Genomic DNA, 16,066 nt, shown 5'->3' with positions numbered 1-16,066 from the left:
TATTGTATGTCTATTATATTTCAATTCAAAAAAATACAAAGCTTAGATAATAGAATATAAACTAGAATAATAATATCAAAAGTGGCCAAACAATAGATTATTGAAAAAAATCAATGTCCTAGGTAAGGAAAAGAAAACAGGATGAGCTTATGACATATCCCTGGGTGCCGTCATAAAATGAAAATTCTGCAGGACATTCCAAAAACTATATCAAAACCACCTATGTTACATTAGCTTGAGTTTAAATTCTTGCCTAGGTAATTATGAATTATTATGGGTAACTAGATAACTATAAATTACTCATAATCTATGAATGCAGGAAAGAATGTGAGTATAGGAAAAAGAGGAAGAGTAGGGTAGAGAAGCTGGGAGAAAAAGAGAATGTCTACATTACAAACACATAGGAACATACAAATAAGCCCTTTCTGCATGTCTTTAACGGAGATTTACTTCCTTAATTAGATACAGTTGAAACTTTCTGATAAAAGGAGATTCTTGCCTGCGTACTAGTCAATGTTTACCCTGGCACTGTATGGGAATGCAAATGATTTGGCCAGTGTCAACATGTAATCAAGTATGAGCATTTATATCTGTGTATGATATTATCACCCAGAAAACTTGAAAAAATTAATTTTTTGGATTCCATTGTGTATTACAGTTGGATTAATAAATTCTGGCTTAGTCTAAGTTCAAGTTTTATTTGATTCATAATATAGATTTTATTTGTAGAGTTGGTTCATGGTTACAAATTAATTTTGTAAACTTTAGTAATTTAGAGTAATACATCCTCTTTTTTTCTTTGATTTTCAGTTACTAGGGTATAAATTCCTGATGGCTTACAATTTACTATCGTCAACTTGGAGAAATTAAGTAATGACCTTGCTTATATAATAGTGGACAGGAACTACTGCATTTATTTTTAAACACAAATGTCTTGGGATCCCTGGGTGGCGCAGCGGTTTGGCGCCTGCCTTTGGCCCAGGGCGCGATCCTGGAGACCCGGGATCGAATCCCATGTCGGGCTCCCGGTGCATGGAGCCTGCTTCTCCCTCTGCCTGTGTCTCTGCCTCTCTCTCTCTGTATGACTATCGTAAATAAAATAAAATAAAAAATTTAAAAAAAAATAAAAATAAATAAACACAAATGTCTTTTAAATACATGAGAGGAAAATAAGAAACTTCACTTTGTGTAGAATTTCAGTTAGAAAACTAAGGGAATGGGATCATTCTTAATATAACAATTTTAAATATAAATCATATATAAATTTGATTAAAGGGAAATAAGCTGTGGAATCACACTAAAAACAAGATTGTATATTACCTTAAATAGACATCTCATGCTTACAACATCTGAGTATTTAATACCAGTTGAAAGTCTGATTTCTTTTTGATAAAAATTGAAGACAATTACCTTGGGGGAAAAGCCTACCTTGAAGAAAAAAATGTTATATCTATTGCTTCGCCAAATGCTCAGGAGTTAGAACCTAAGAAATAGGACACAAATAGGGTATCAGACAGGATTACAAGATCAAATTTAATTATTTTTTAGACTTTGAAATAATAGGAAACCATGTTTTCTTGTTTAAAAATAAGTTATATTTCATCATTTTGAAGTATTATTTCTATATGGACTATTTGAAAATGTTATATTTGTAATATTAAAAATGAGACAACAGGCCCAAAATAGTAAGCCCATGTTACCAAACCAAAACTTAATATCTAATCTGCAGTTTTCATCTCCCCAGGAATATAATCTTAACTAGTCGGTTGAGAATTTTCTGGTTAACACTAGTGAGGTAATTCCACTGATAGCCCCCTGCAGTGCCCCCAAAGAAAGGTGACCTTGCCCCAAATAATCTCTTATTGTTGTTTATTACTACCTTTTTCACCCCTCTCTGCCTTTAAAACCTTCCTTTTTCTGTAGTTCATTAGAGCTCCTTTTTACTTGTTAGATGGGATGCTTCCCAGTTCATGAATCATTGAATAAAGCCAATTAGATCTTTAAATTTACTCGGTTGAATTTTGTTTTAATAACATAGAAAAGAAATAAACTTGCATTCCACACACACACAAAAAAAAGGATAGGCACTGTTAACTTCCACATGCATTTATTCCAAATCTTTATTTAAACGTAGATTTGCTTTTGATGTTCAGAAAGCATCTCTTTGGCAAATGCCATTAAATTTGGAGTTACAGTCTTCAGAATATACCTGATTTCCTGTTATGAGAGCACAGCGCTTGTGATCCGTTGGTCCAGTTATGAGAAAACTAGGAGATAAAGCATAGACATTTGAGCGCTTATTTTAAAATAATGGTTATGTTTCTTAAACTCTTATTCAGCCAAACATGTATAGATAATTCTTCAGCAGCCAAAATGTGGCAGAGGTTTTAGAATAGATTCTTCTTTTATTTTCAGTGATTGTATTCATGCACTTTTGATTTGCTTTCCCTTCACACTTTTTCTCCTGGGATGTCTCTCTTATCTGAAGAATATTACTGTAGAAGCTCTAGCCTGAAGAGTAAAAAGCATCCCTGTCACTTCCTTCCCTCTCAACCCTTGAGTTGCATGTAATCATCAAGTTTTACCTCCAGACCAGTCCCTATATCCATTCACTCCTGGGCCAGGCTGCTACTGTCTTTCCCTTATCTCTGATCATAGTCTTTTGACTGAACCTCAATTTCAGTTTCACTTTCCATCTATTCATTCCCCACACAGCAAAATAATTTTCTATAAAATGTAATTAGATATTAAAAGTTTTTCTCTCTTTTTAAGAATTTTTTGGAGAGGGAGAGTAAAGGGACAGGGAAGAGGTAGAAAGGCAATCTTAAGCAGGCTCCATATCCAGCGCAGAGCCTGATGGTAGGGGCCACACTAGATCATGACCTGAGCTGAAACCAAGAGTTGGACACTCAATTGACTGAGCCACCCAGGCACTCCTAAAATGTAAGTTTTTGGTAAAGACTGTGTGGTAATAGGTATCACGGGAGCTGCAAAGCAGTAACTTCATGGGGACTTTTTTTTTTTTAAGTTAAAGAATGAAGTTTAAGTTAAAGAATGAAGTTATATTCTTCATTGACTTTAATACTATGATAAGGAAAATACGTGAAGGTGCTCTAGTGATGTGTAAATAAAACGAGGCCATAGAGGAGAATATATAAATTGTATGTGACACTAAGGAATTTTAAAGCACTCTTACATACATTATCTCATGTTGTTCACCCAAGAACATTGTGAGGGAAGCTTCATCATTCTTTTCATACAGATAAAGAAATTTATATCAATAAGTTTAGGAAAATATTCTTCTTTTTAAAAGATTTATTTATTTATTATAGAGAGAGAGAGCAGTGAGAGGAGCAGAGAGTGAAGAGAGACTCTCAGACTCCCTGCTGAGCAGGGAGCCCAACACAGAGCTCCAGCTCATGACTCCAGGCTCATGACTTGAGGCAAAATGCAGAGTCTGATGCTTAGAGCAGCCCAGGTGGCTCAGCGGTTTAGTGCCACATTCAGCTCAGGGTGTGATCCTAGAGTCCTGGGATCAAGTCCCACGTCAGGCTCCCTGCATGGAGCCTGCTTCTCCCGCTGCCTGTGTCTCTGCCTCTCTCTCTCTCTCTCTCTCTCTCTCTCTCTCTGTCTCTCATGAGTAAATAAATAAAAAAAAAATCTTTAAAAAAAAAGAGTGTGAAAAAAACAAAAGGTGTGATGCTTAACTGACAGAGCCACCCAGGTACTCCAAGTTTAGAATATTCTAGGGGCAAAATTTCAAACTCCTGCTTTCTGATTTCTGCTTGAGAGATGTTTTTATACATTCCAAATGCTTTTATTTATAGGGGAATTTTACCTTGCATTTATTATACAGTAGATAGTTGCTGAAATTATTTTAAATGAGGTCTAATGGGCTTAAAAATTATAGTCATTATCATTTCTTAGCTATTACAATTTCCAGATATCATAGTGAGCACTCTCTATCCTACTTCTCATTATTAGTACACGTTAAAAAAAGAGAGAGGAAGCAAAGAAAGGGATAAAGTTATAAAAAAGAGAAGAAAGGGAAAGGAGGGAGAGAAGGAAGAGAAGAAGGAGGAGGAAAGATTAAAAAAATAGCCTGGACATCATGGAAGCTTATTAAAAATACTTTTCTATCAATAAAACAATATCACTGCTGCTATTCTTCCCTCTCAAATAATCACTTATTTTTTTTCCACAAAAGGGGATTTATTTATCCACATCCATTTTCCTGGGGATGTAACATATAGTCCAATCCAACCAGGACTTCCAGGTTTTAAAGTCCTCTGTATGGACTCCTTAAAAGGAAATGGTATATTCATTTATTAATTTATTGAAAAAAAATTCAGTGCTCTCCATAGAATATGGCACTATGCCAGACATCGATGGAATGGTATATAATCATTTCTTTAATAAAGAATAGTTTTTTTAAAAAAATAAAAAATGGTAATTATATAATGACTAATGAATGTTCAAAACAATGACTAAGTCACCCATGCTTCTTCGAATTGCACCTAGTAATTCTTCCTTGGGTACTTAGATCCTGTTTTTGATTCCTTACCAGCTCTTTAAAAGTTTGGATCACTGGTAAATGTGCTTGTAGATTTGCACAATCATGTTGACTCTCGGAGGAGGGGGCAAAATGGCAGAAGGGTAGGGTCCCCAAGTCACCTGTCCCCAACAAGTTACCTAGATAACTTTCAAATCATCCTGAAAACCTACAAATTCGGTCTGAGATTTAAAGAGAAAACAGCTGGAATGCTACAGTGAGAAGAGTTCGCGCTTCTATCAAGTACAACTTGTTTTTGGCTACTCTGCACTGAGCAAAATGACTAGAAGGAAAACCTCACCTCAAAAGAAAGAATCAGAAACAATCCTCTCTCCCACAGAGTTACAAATTTGGATTGCAATTCAATGTCAGAAAGTCAATTCAGAAGCACAATTATAAAGCTACTGGTGGTTCTAAGAAAAATCATGTTGACTCTCATTCCAAGTTTTAGAAGAAATTGAAAACGTGCATTTCTCTTGGTTCAGCAGCCAGTCTTTTGAGCACAAATAATTATTTCCTAAAGGAAAATATAGAAAGAAAATTAGACTTTACAGTCAAAAAAAGTGTGAATAGTACCATATGTGATTAAAGGGAAGCTCTATTAGAAGAAGAATGAGATTAATTCATTAATCTGTATATTTCTGGAATAGAAGCAGGATTTGGGGTCAGGGGTTGGGGAGAAAGAAGAATGTGACTTCTGACCCCTATAATTAGAAGTATAAAAAAAAGAAGTAACAAATATTTAATATTTTTGATTATTTATAACTAACATAAGTGAGAATCTATTGCTTAATCTCTCTACTATTTCATCTAATTCCTTTTCTTGAGGTTGTCCTTACAACCTGAACTTCATTTTCATGAGATTGCTAACCATCAGCATTACTTACATTATTGCACTGGATATTTTGATCCACTTTCCTGTGCTTTTCATTCAGTGTCTCCTTGAACTTGAATAGACCCTCCTTAGACTTCCCTTCCTTCTTCATCTAAATTAAACTTAAATTGTGCCGTTTAATTGTACTTCCATCTCAAAAGCAAAGTCCTTAACCTAGTTGTTTGTGAACATCTCCTTGTCTTCTACCTGACTGGAGAGTTGTCAAGATGACTGTCATATTCATCTTTGAATTTCCTATCATATAGCCCTTTTATTATAGTATTTAATTGTTGAATGATTGAATTAAAGAGCATGTCATATTTTTCATTGCTAATATTTTAGTTTGTCATATATGAGCTTAAATTTTTATAAAAATTTATTTTAAGAAATTGAATTAATATGTGTAACTAAGATGGGAAATAAAAGTAACATCAGTACAGATGAGGAAGACTATCAAGGAATAATTTTGAATATATAAAACATCATATATATTCTTAACTCATTGATATATTTTGTACCAGGGCAAGCACTGCCAATCCTGAATAATTAAAACTTTACAAAATATTTGTAGACTCAGGATAATTCAAATCTATTGTCAATTATACCAGTACATAGGCTGTACATTAAAAAGTATAAGATGACTTCAACTATTCCTCTCAGTTTATGACTTGAAAGAAACTATTTACTATTATTATCAAGAAGAGGTCATTTGGACTAAGTAATTGCATTACGTGACTATTGATAGAGTGGTCAATAAAGTATAGTTGTAGAGCTGCAAAACACACTAAAAATGTTCTAAATGTTTAGTATAATATATTAAAATGTAAAAAAAAAGGATACAAAATGTGGATACCAATTGTCCAAAAGAATTATTACAGTGAACTCAAGTTCAAGTGCTATCTTTTAAAATAAGAAGAAATATCCTGGGGATGAGGATGGAATAAAATAGTTATTGAGCAACACTTTGTACCAATTCCTGTCTCAGATGCTTTACATAATAATAACAACAAACACATAGAGCCACTATAGTGGGCCAGGTGGGTTTCCTAACATATTTAATTTTTAAAACTATATGATAGAGGAACATGTTAAATGACACCATGGACATATGAGCAGAAAAATCCAGAGTATGAGAAATTATACATAACCATGATCCATTCTTCTTTTTCTGACAAATAAATGGCAAAGAAAAAATAGGAGGTAAAGAGGATCTACAGATTAAGAGACACAAGAGAGAAAATAATAAAATAAAATAAAATAAAATAAAATAAAATAAAATAAAATAAAATAAAATAAAAAAAGAGACACAAGAGACATTTTAACCACATGCCAATTGTGGTCTTTGTTCTGATTCTGATCCTAACAAATCAAATGAAAGAAACAAAAAAGACATTTTAACGCTGACTGGATAGTAAACGATCTTAAGCATTATTGATGATTTTGTTTTAGGAATTGTGGTGGATTGAATTAAAAAATTCTTAGGGAAGTTCTAAAATCTCTCAAGACTCCTGCCCCCTAGTCTATCCTCTGTATGAAATTCCCTTTCTTTTGGAGTCAGAACTGTGAATATGATGGAATATCATTCCCATGATTAAGTTACATAGTTTGGCAAGATGAGAAGATTTTAAAGACTACAGAAAGGTTCCCAGTCAGTTGATTTTGAGTAAATGAAGAGATTATCCCAGGTGGGCCTGAGTTAATCAGATGTGAGATCTTAAGAACAGGACTGAGTCTTTTCTAAAGAGAAAGGTAATTTCTATTTTAAGAATTGGGTTTTCATGTTTTGAGAGACCAGAGTGACACATGGCAAAGAAATGAAGGGGTTCTATATGAGACTACAGTTGCCCTGGATGACAGCCAGCAAGAAAGAAGTGAATTCAGTCTTACAAATAGGAGTAACTGAATTGTACTAAAAGCCACATGAGCTTGCAAGAGGAACCTCAGCTAGAGAAAGATGTGTGATCTTGTTAACACCTAAACTATATCCTATGAGACCCTGAATAGAAGATTGAGCTAAATTGTGCCCAGACTCCCAACCCATGGAAAATGTGAGGTAATAAATAATTATTGTCTTAAACTGCTAAGTATGTGGTAATTTGTTACATATCCAGAGAAAAGTAACACAGGATGTATAATGGTATTGTGTTTGTGTAAAGCAACAGGAGCCCTTAACTGTAAGAATTACATACTGATATATTTAAATATTAAATTCTAACAGATATCAAGCTGATCATTGCTTTAATGTAATCTGGTTTGGGGAGTGATGATGGGGAAGACATAATTAATACTGATTAGATACTGACATGTTGATCCTGTTTGAAAGGTACATGGAGATTTATCATACAAGTCTTTACTTTTATTTTTCATAATCCAAATCTCAAAATATAATATCTTATGAAGTAGACTTTATTATTTTATGTGCATTATGGGCTGGCAAGCTGAAGACCCAGGGAAGAGGTGATACTGAAGCTCCTATACAAAGCAGTCTGGAGGGCCAATTTCCTTTTCCATTGGGGAACCTTAGTATTTTTTTTTTCTCTTAAGGCTTTTGATTAGTTGGATGAGACCCAGGCATAGTATAGAAGGTAATCTGCTTTACTCAAAATCTACTAATTTAAATGTCAATCTTATTAAAAAGTAATTTCACAGCAACATCTAGACCAGTTTTGGTCAAATATCTGAGTATTGTGTGTGGCCCAGCCAAGTCAACACTAAAATTAACCATCAACCTTGGTTTAATATTTAATATTAATACACTAAATATTCTATGATGTAGGTATTATATCCCACTTGAAAGTTTAGAAAATTCCTGTATAATCTGCCTAAATTCATGTGACCAGTTGAAATCTCTTCATTCATAGATAGAGCAGACAAAAAGGAAATTACCTACTAGAGGGCTGATAATTACTTTCTGGGAGAAATCCATTATTTTACCTCTACTCAGTTCAAAGAAAAAAATATAGTGAGAAACATTTGAAAATGAATAGCAACCTACGTATGTGAGAATAAAAAGAACAAAACAAGGACAGTCAATTAAAATTCAAAGTCCCTTTCTTCTACTGTTTTTACTCTTCTCTTTCCCGAGAAGTAGCCTTTTTTTTTCTTTTACCATATCTACTCCTACTCTTTAGGTGCTGATAACAATTCTAAATATTATGTGCATTCTTAAACTCCATATCCATCACTTTTTGTACATTATTTTCTTTTTCCTGCTGAACTTTTAAATTAATGTTATTTCTTCTTGGTCTAGACCAAAACAAAACAAAACAAAACAAAACTCCTTGTACCATATCAATTTCCTTTAGCATCTTGTAGCATTATTTGTAGATTGTTTTCATACAGCCTGAATTCATTGTTTTCCAGGAACACAGAACAGCTGATACGTGAAATGTCTTTTCATTATATTTTTTTTAAGATTTCATTTATTTATTCATGATAGACACACACACACACACACAGAGAGAGGAGAGAGAGAGAGGCAGAGACACAGGCAGAGGGAGAAGCAGGCTCCATGCTGGGAGCCCAACATGGGACTCAACCCCAGGACCCCAGGATCATGCCCTGGGCTGAAGGCAGGCGCTTAAACCACTGAGCCACCCAGGCTGCCCTTTTCATTACATTCTTGCACTAGTTTCACTCTAAAATCAGCACACACACACACACACACACACACACACATACACACCTCTCCCTCTTTATTTGTTCCAAATGTATGCATGAAAAAATTATATTGCTTGATTATTCTTGTTTTAAACTTAAGTTAAAATCAAATTTATTCATAATTTGAAGGCATTACTACAATGGTGCCCTTTTATCTACATTTAAAAATCTGATGCCAGTTTCTCTTTGGGAGAAACTAATTCTTTATGTAAACTTTTAGGATCATGTCTTTATCCATGATGTCCTGAAATATGAAGTGGATAGATCAATTATCTATCTATCTTCTATCTATCTGTTATCTATCTATCTATCTATCTAGCATCTATCTATCCACCTGTATCTATCTACCTATATCTATCTATCCATCCATTTATCATCTATCTATATCTATTTGCATATCTTATTCTGAATTTGGTAGGCTCCTATAAGCTGGAAATTCATGGTTTGGGGCTTTGTTTTTTTTCTCCTGAAAAAAATTTTTTGTAATATATAAATATGTAAATATACAAATATATAAATATACATATTTATTTTATTATTTCATGTCTATTTTTCTCCCTATTCTCTTAGAGAGACATTATCTTGTCTGGATGGACAATATTTTGTGTCTTTGTCTCAGATTTTTTTATACTTATTGATATTTATTGATTTTTTTCTGGACACTTTTCTCTATACTCTGGGATATTTCATTAGCTACCACGAATTTTTAGATAGAACACAGGAAACAGTCAAGCTATGCAGTAAACCACTACACTACTCTCTTTTTCCACTCCAGAACCATAATAAGGGGACACATGCCTTTTGTACCAGCCACCACTCCACAAGTAAGGAGACCTCGTTTGTTCTAGTTATGTATCTCATTTGTTTTTGTTTTTTGATTTTGGTATGATATAGTGGCAAATGCTACTATGTGAGTGCAGTAAAAGGTTGTCAAGACAACAATCTAAAAGAGCATTCCTTAGAAAGTGTTCCAGCTAATTACTTTTCTTTAGACTTCTCTTTACATTTTGTACTCTCCTTTCTGAAAAAGAGTCCTGCCAGGGTTTTGCCATAAGAAATAGTTTCATCTACATAGGGTTGTTTGCTGTACTTTCTTTACTGTGATTCTCTCCATTGATTAATCCAATAACACTATCCCCACTGCTTCTCATTTCCTTTCCAATGTTCTACCCTTTCCATACCCCGTGCTCTTATTAATTTATTCTAGTTTGATACATTTTGCTGGTCTAATCCAGAAACTTGGGAGAGAGTAGATGTAAATATTTATAGTCAATACTTTGTTTTGAACTTGGAAAATATTTTTAAACTGGTCAAATGTAAGCACAAATTTAATAGAAACAAATATTGAAATTGATATTAATTTGTTAGAATAATATCACTAGGAAAAAATATTGTCCCTACTAATATTTTATCAGTGTGTCAAATTTCATTGATTTCTTCTCAATAACATCTTTCTCTAAAGCATGATTATTGCACCAGTTATATATTTTATCACTTATATATTACAGAAAAGAGAAGTGAGTCTCAGCAGGTCAATGGTAGCCTGTAAATACCATATTTAGTGCCTAAAAGAGACCATATGTCCTGAATTTTTAGGGCTTAAAAAAACTCTAATAATTATTAAAATATGTACAACTAGAATTGCTGGTTAGCAGATACTAATGCTTACTTAGATGGACTCATGAAAACTAATATCAGTCATCTAATGTTGACTGTTAACTAGGTAGAGAATTTCATATTATTAGAATTTGATTTCAAGTAAAAGTTGAACATATTTGAGGAATATTATTGGTTGACAACTTCCCAGTAAAAATGCTGTATAAAGTACAGAAAAATTACATTAAATAGAATATTTAGTTGGTCTTTAAAATATCTGATATTTTCCCAGTTGTATTAGGAAAAATACAAAAACAAATTTAATGACTCAAAACAAAAACAGATCCTTTACTTCTTTGTCTTCTTCAGTGAAGTTGCCTTGAGACTCACTCATATTCAAACATCTCATCTCAAAGGCCACCAGAGTTTATGTTTCCATGTCAATATTAAATATAAAATAGAACCCATGTTAGCCCTACATTTTTAAGAATGACTGCTTCAAGAGAAAAAGAGAAACTTATAGAAATTCATGAATTCGAATTGGTCTAGTTGTTTCAAAAAGAACAACTATAGATTATGTTCATTAAATATCACTTTAGGGTAAAAAAGTCACAGAAGTACATTTAAAATGATTTTTAAATGGATCATTTGTCTTTTTTAACCATCACATTGGTACATTTAAATCATAATCTCTGAAAATAGTACCAATGAACACATACTCTTTTTGTCAAGATACATCACCAATGTTTGATAAAATAAAATGAGTCAACTTTTTAGTGGAGGCTCTTCATAAGAAAAGATGTTGAATAAATGTTAATTTTATATTTGACTTTCTTAGTTTTTCTTACATTTAAAGTAATTTTGAATATTACCAATTTATGGCTACAATGTGGAGTTGATCTTGATATTAAGAAGAATTAAAAATTGGGGTACCTGGGTGATTCACTTGGTTAGGTGTCCAACTCTTGATTTTTGGCTCAGGTTGTGATATTAGAATTATGAGATCAAGCCTCCCTATCAGGATCCCTCCCTGCCCCCAGTGGGCAGTCTGCTTGAGATTCTCTTTCTCTCTCTTCCTCTGACCCTCCCTCCCACTTGTGCACACATGCTCTCTTTCTTTCTTCTCTGAAATAATTTTTTTTAAATTAAAATATAAGTTCCAAAAGTACAAAAGTAAATAAAAACTCCATACTCACCCCAAAAGTTCAGGCAAATCAGTGTGATCATAAAAATAAGGATCCCAATGCAGCTGCATACTAATAAGACAATAATATTGTAGATACAGGGAGAAACCTGAAATATTGAGTTTTTTTAGTGAAGATTAGAGCTTATTTGATTATTCACTTTATAAAAATGTTCCTGTTTATTTTTATTACAAGATAATCCATGCTTATTATAGAAGTGACACTAAAATTTATGATTAATTGAAAATTTGAAAATGAAAAATATTTATAGTCCAAATCCAAAGAGATGTTACTGTTATTTAACATGTTGGGTTGTATTGTCATTGTCTTGTTTTGTTAATTATTTGGTGATGGTCTTGATGACTTAAAATGATTTATTAAATTTTATTAACAAATTCACTTATTTATTAATGAATTTATGTAAATAATATGCATAATGTATAGTTAATGTAGTGTTATATATGTATTTATGTTAATATATAAAATATAAAAGAAATGTATATTTTATATTGTCTACATAGAATATGATATATTGAATAATATAAATATTATATCTAGAATAATTCTAGATATAATATATATAATGTTATTATAAATGGAATTATTTTTCTTAATTTTATTTTTGGATTATTCCTTGCCATGTGCATATGTACTACATGTATTATTTATTTTGATAACTCACTGTTAGAAAGAAAAGAAAGAAAGAAAACATTTATTGAACTTCTATTATGTACCAATCACAATACTAGCAATTTCATGCTATTTCACCTTTATACATGATATATTGTATTCTCCTGGATGACTTTTTGGACAGGAATCGGTGTCAGTCTAAGCATCATAGATCTCTGATTAATGGTGCTTATATAGAATTCATGCCACAGTACTCCCTTGGGTCACAGTTGGCAGGAATGATCCCTTCACAAAGGAGGAAACATTGAGTAGGAATAACATTGGATCCCTTCACAAAGGAGGAAACATTGAGTAGAAATAACTAAAAACATTGAGTAGGAATATATATACATATATATATATACAGATATATATATACACAAGATATATAAAATATATATATACATATATATTTTAGATTTAAAAGCATTTAGTGACATAGCATATATTTAATAGGGCAAAAGTTGAGAGGTACAGGTCAGACAACTGAGCACTAGGCCAAGCGACCACCTCTCTGCTCAGGCCCGGCCTCTGGAGTTCATTCCTATCAATACCATTTTGACTGTGCAGTAAGATGAAAATTTTGTCATTACAATCGTTACAGTGACAACGAAATGCACACTATGTATCAAAGAGCAAGGTAATGAAGCTAATTATAACGCAGTGTGGCAACGCACGAGCAAGTAACCATTAGAGTAACATGACTTTTTCCAGTAAATGCTTCAGTTCCACTTGTACACTTACCAATGATTTAAAGGGTTTATTATGCATCTAGTATTCAATATATATAGTTATTCTCTTTCAATTTTATGTTTTTTCTATCACATCTGAGCACTTTTGAACAAGTTGGATATATATACTCTCCACAAACAAGGTGAACACAGATATCCTTTTGCATGCAGGTATCGTAGAAAATTGTCTCAATCTAGCCATGCTAGTCAATTTGTCATCCTGGCCAAAGAGCAAGTCAAATAATCTGATATTCAGATGATTATTCCTCAGTTTTTGTTAGTTTATAAAAAAGCAAGGACTTAATACTAAACCTTGGTTGTACATTTCACAATTTAACTTTTGAGTTATAATAAAAAGTGCTGTTTCTCAAATCTGAGTAATATGTGTAGGTTTTACTTTCATTTTTAAGGACTTAATGCATCTGATTATGTACAGTACACACTTATAGAATGTCCTGTATGGAGTAAAACTTTTGAAATTTACTAATCAATTGTCTGTATTACAGAATAAATCCAAAATAAGTTTTTTTTTCTTGCTTTTACTTCTGCTTTAGCAAAAGTAAAAAGGACTCTACTTAGCTGAAAATCCTCAAAATACATTTCTGTGGTTTTATGATACCAATCCTGGCATAGAGATCTGCAGTTAACTGGTTCCATATTTTGCTAGAAAGAGAAATTTTAAGCTCATTCCCAATAAGATTATAGCTATAAATTAAAAATTATTTTTATACATATAAGTCAAAATATACATACTACATAAATCCAGATAAAGAGAGAGTTAAGTACCTAAAGTGCATTACCATAGCCCATTCTGGAATTCTCAACTGGCCATTGGCCAATATCTGGGGTAATATTAAGAAATCATTCTGCAAAATCTGTTATCACTCCTGCAAGAGCACTATTGTGTTATCTATATATGCTTTATAATCAGAAATTTTTCTTTCTGGATTTAGTACCAGGATTAATCACATTTGTCTTAAGCATAGGTGTGACTATGATGCAAGCTGAATAATTAATAATGTTTCACTTACTCATCAAAACAAAGAAGCTTAGAAACAAATTTATAATGAGCACAAACATGATGACATTACACACATTTTGCTAATTGCAGTCCTAATTTATTTTTCTTGCTTTATCCTTCTTTCACTCACAATGTAAATAGATGTTTATTTCATATTTTATGTACCTATACTCAGATTTTATACATTTTATTCACTTTATTATAAGGTGGCTTAGAAACTAAAGAAAAAGTAGTCAATAATTTAGTTTAACATCCACATAAACTACCATAAGAGAGGTTGGCTTTATTTTAAGTAAGAATTATGAGATTTAAAAAGAAAAAGATTTCCCCCAAGGCCACACATTTACTCTGTGGGGCTTAGGATCCAATTTAGTCGATTTGATTCCAATGGTCCTATTTTTTACTACATCAGAGTAGGTCACTAGTGAAAAAGGACGTGTTTGCTTCCTGATATTTAGAAACAAATAGCACATGAAGATGTTCAACAAGAGTCCAGAGGGTAGAGCTGTGGTTGTGATCAACAATTTCAGATTCCTGGCCCTTGTCCCAGCCTACATCATGGCTATTTCAACAGGATTGCTTTACAAATTCATTATAGACAGACTTAATTTAGATATCAATATATTGTTTATTAAACATATCTATAGAATCTGGGACAGATCTGAAAGCAAGCAAACACAGAAACAAACTTTGACCCAAATATAACAGCCCTAAGTACCGAAGGTTAGTTTTATTTTGCCCTTCTCTCATTTCCAATGGCTTATTCTGCCAATTTTATGGATCTTTTGTGAAGATTAAAAAATACAATATGTATACATAAAAATGCTTTTTATGCTATAAAACACTATAGAATCCCTGCTACTCCCACCATTAGTACTAGATTTTTACTTTCCCAGGATGGTAGGTATCTTCATATATATATCCTACCCATATAATTGCATCCAAGAATCTTATATTTTGTAAGATGAATAATTTCTGTAAAAATGCTATTTTTGACCTTTACTTGAAAATTATACTTTTTACTTATGCTATAACATTGAGGGGATTATACATCATTGTATTAGTATTTCTCTGTCTCTGTGGCTTGCAAAAATACTGCATTTTTCATGTTTGCACAAATCTAAATAATGTATCATAGACAATTTATGATCTTTCTTAAGTCCCAGAATATAATTAATTTTAATTCTTTAAAATATTCAAAGATATTAATCTTTTTAAGAGAGTAATGCAATTTCAAGCTGGAATTGGAATGAGGGAAGACAATATTCCTACCTTTAGATTTCTGCCTGAATTTGAAACAATTCTTGTAATCCAATACCATATAGCCATCTGCATTCTCCATATTTTAATGTGATATTACCCAGAAAATAGTATAAAAGAAATGGAAAATACTTTTAGCCTTAGATATTTCTCCTAGGCACAATATAACAAAAACTGAAAGGAAGTCCAAAAATACTCAAAATTTACTCAGGCATGGCTGTTTAAAACCACACAGGATGTGTTGATAAAATACAAATGAATAGCCAAGTTAATTTCTGGTTAAACTTCTGTATCTTCAAGGTAAAAGTGGCTATACTGTTCCATTTTTCAACAGATATTTATTGTGCATTTACCATGTACCAGCCAGTTGTCTGCAGTGTATTAGGAACATAATAGTGAACAGGATAAAAATGCCTGCTATCCTCATGCCTTTTATATTCTAGTAAAAGAAAAAAAATGAAATAAATGAAATAAATGAAATAAATATCAAACAAATGAGAGAACAGTGTCTAGCCAGTT

At 32.4% G+C, this 16,066-nt stretch overlaps 1 protein-coding gene across 1 annotated transcript; it reads right to left on the bottom strand.

Moving 5' to 3' along the window:
* Positions 1 to 2,149: 2,149 nt before the first annotated feature.
* KLRF2 (killer cell lectin like receptor F2) lies at positions 2,150 to 15,629 on the bottom strand. Its single transcript, XM_055336728.1, is given in 7 exon segments — positions 2,150 to 2,296; positions 4,203 to 4,301; positions 4,565 to 4,674; positions 4,986 to 5,069; positions 11,879 to 11,946; positions 11,948 to 11,975; positions 15,560 to 15,629. Coding segments are annotated over 7 exon segments (606 nt in total).
* Positions 15,630 to 16,066: the final 437 nt, after the last annotated feature.

This window comes from Nyctereutes procyonoides, unplaced genomic scaffold, assembly GCF_905146905.1.
Source record: "Nyctereutes procyonoides isolate TBG_1078 unplaced genomic scaffold, NYPRO_anot_genome, whole genome shotgun sequence".
NCBI classification, from domain to species: Eukaryota; Metazoa; Chordata; class Mammalia; order Carnivora; family Canidae; genus Nyctereutes; species Nyctereutes procyonoides.
This window is presented reverse-complemented; position numbering and strand designations above follow the sequence as displayed.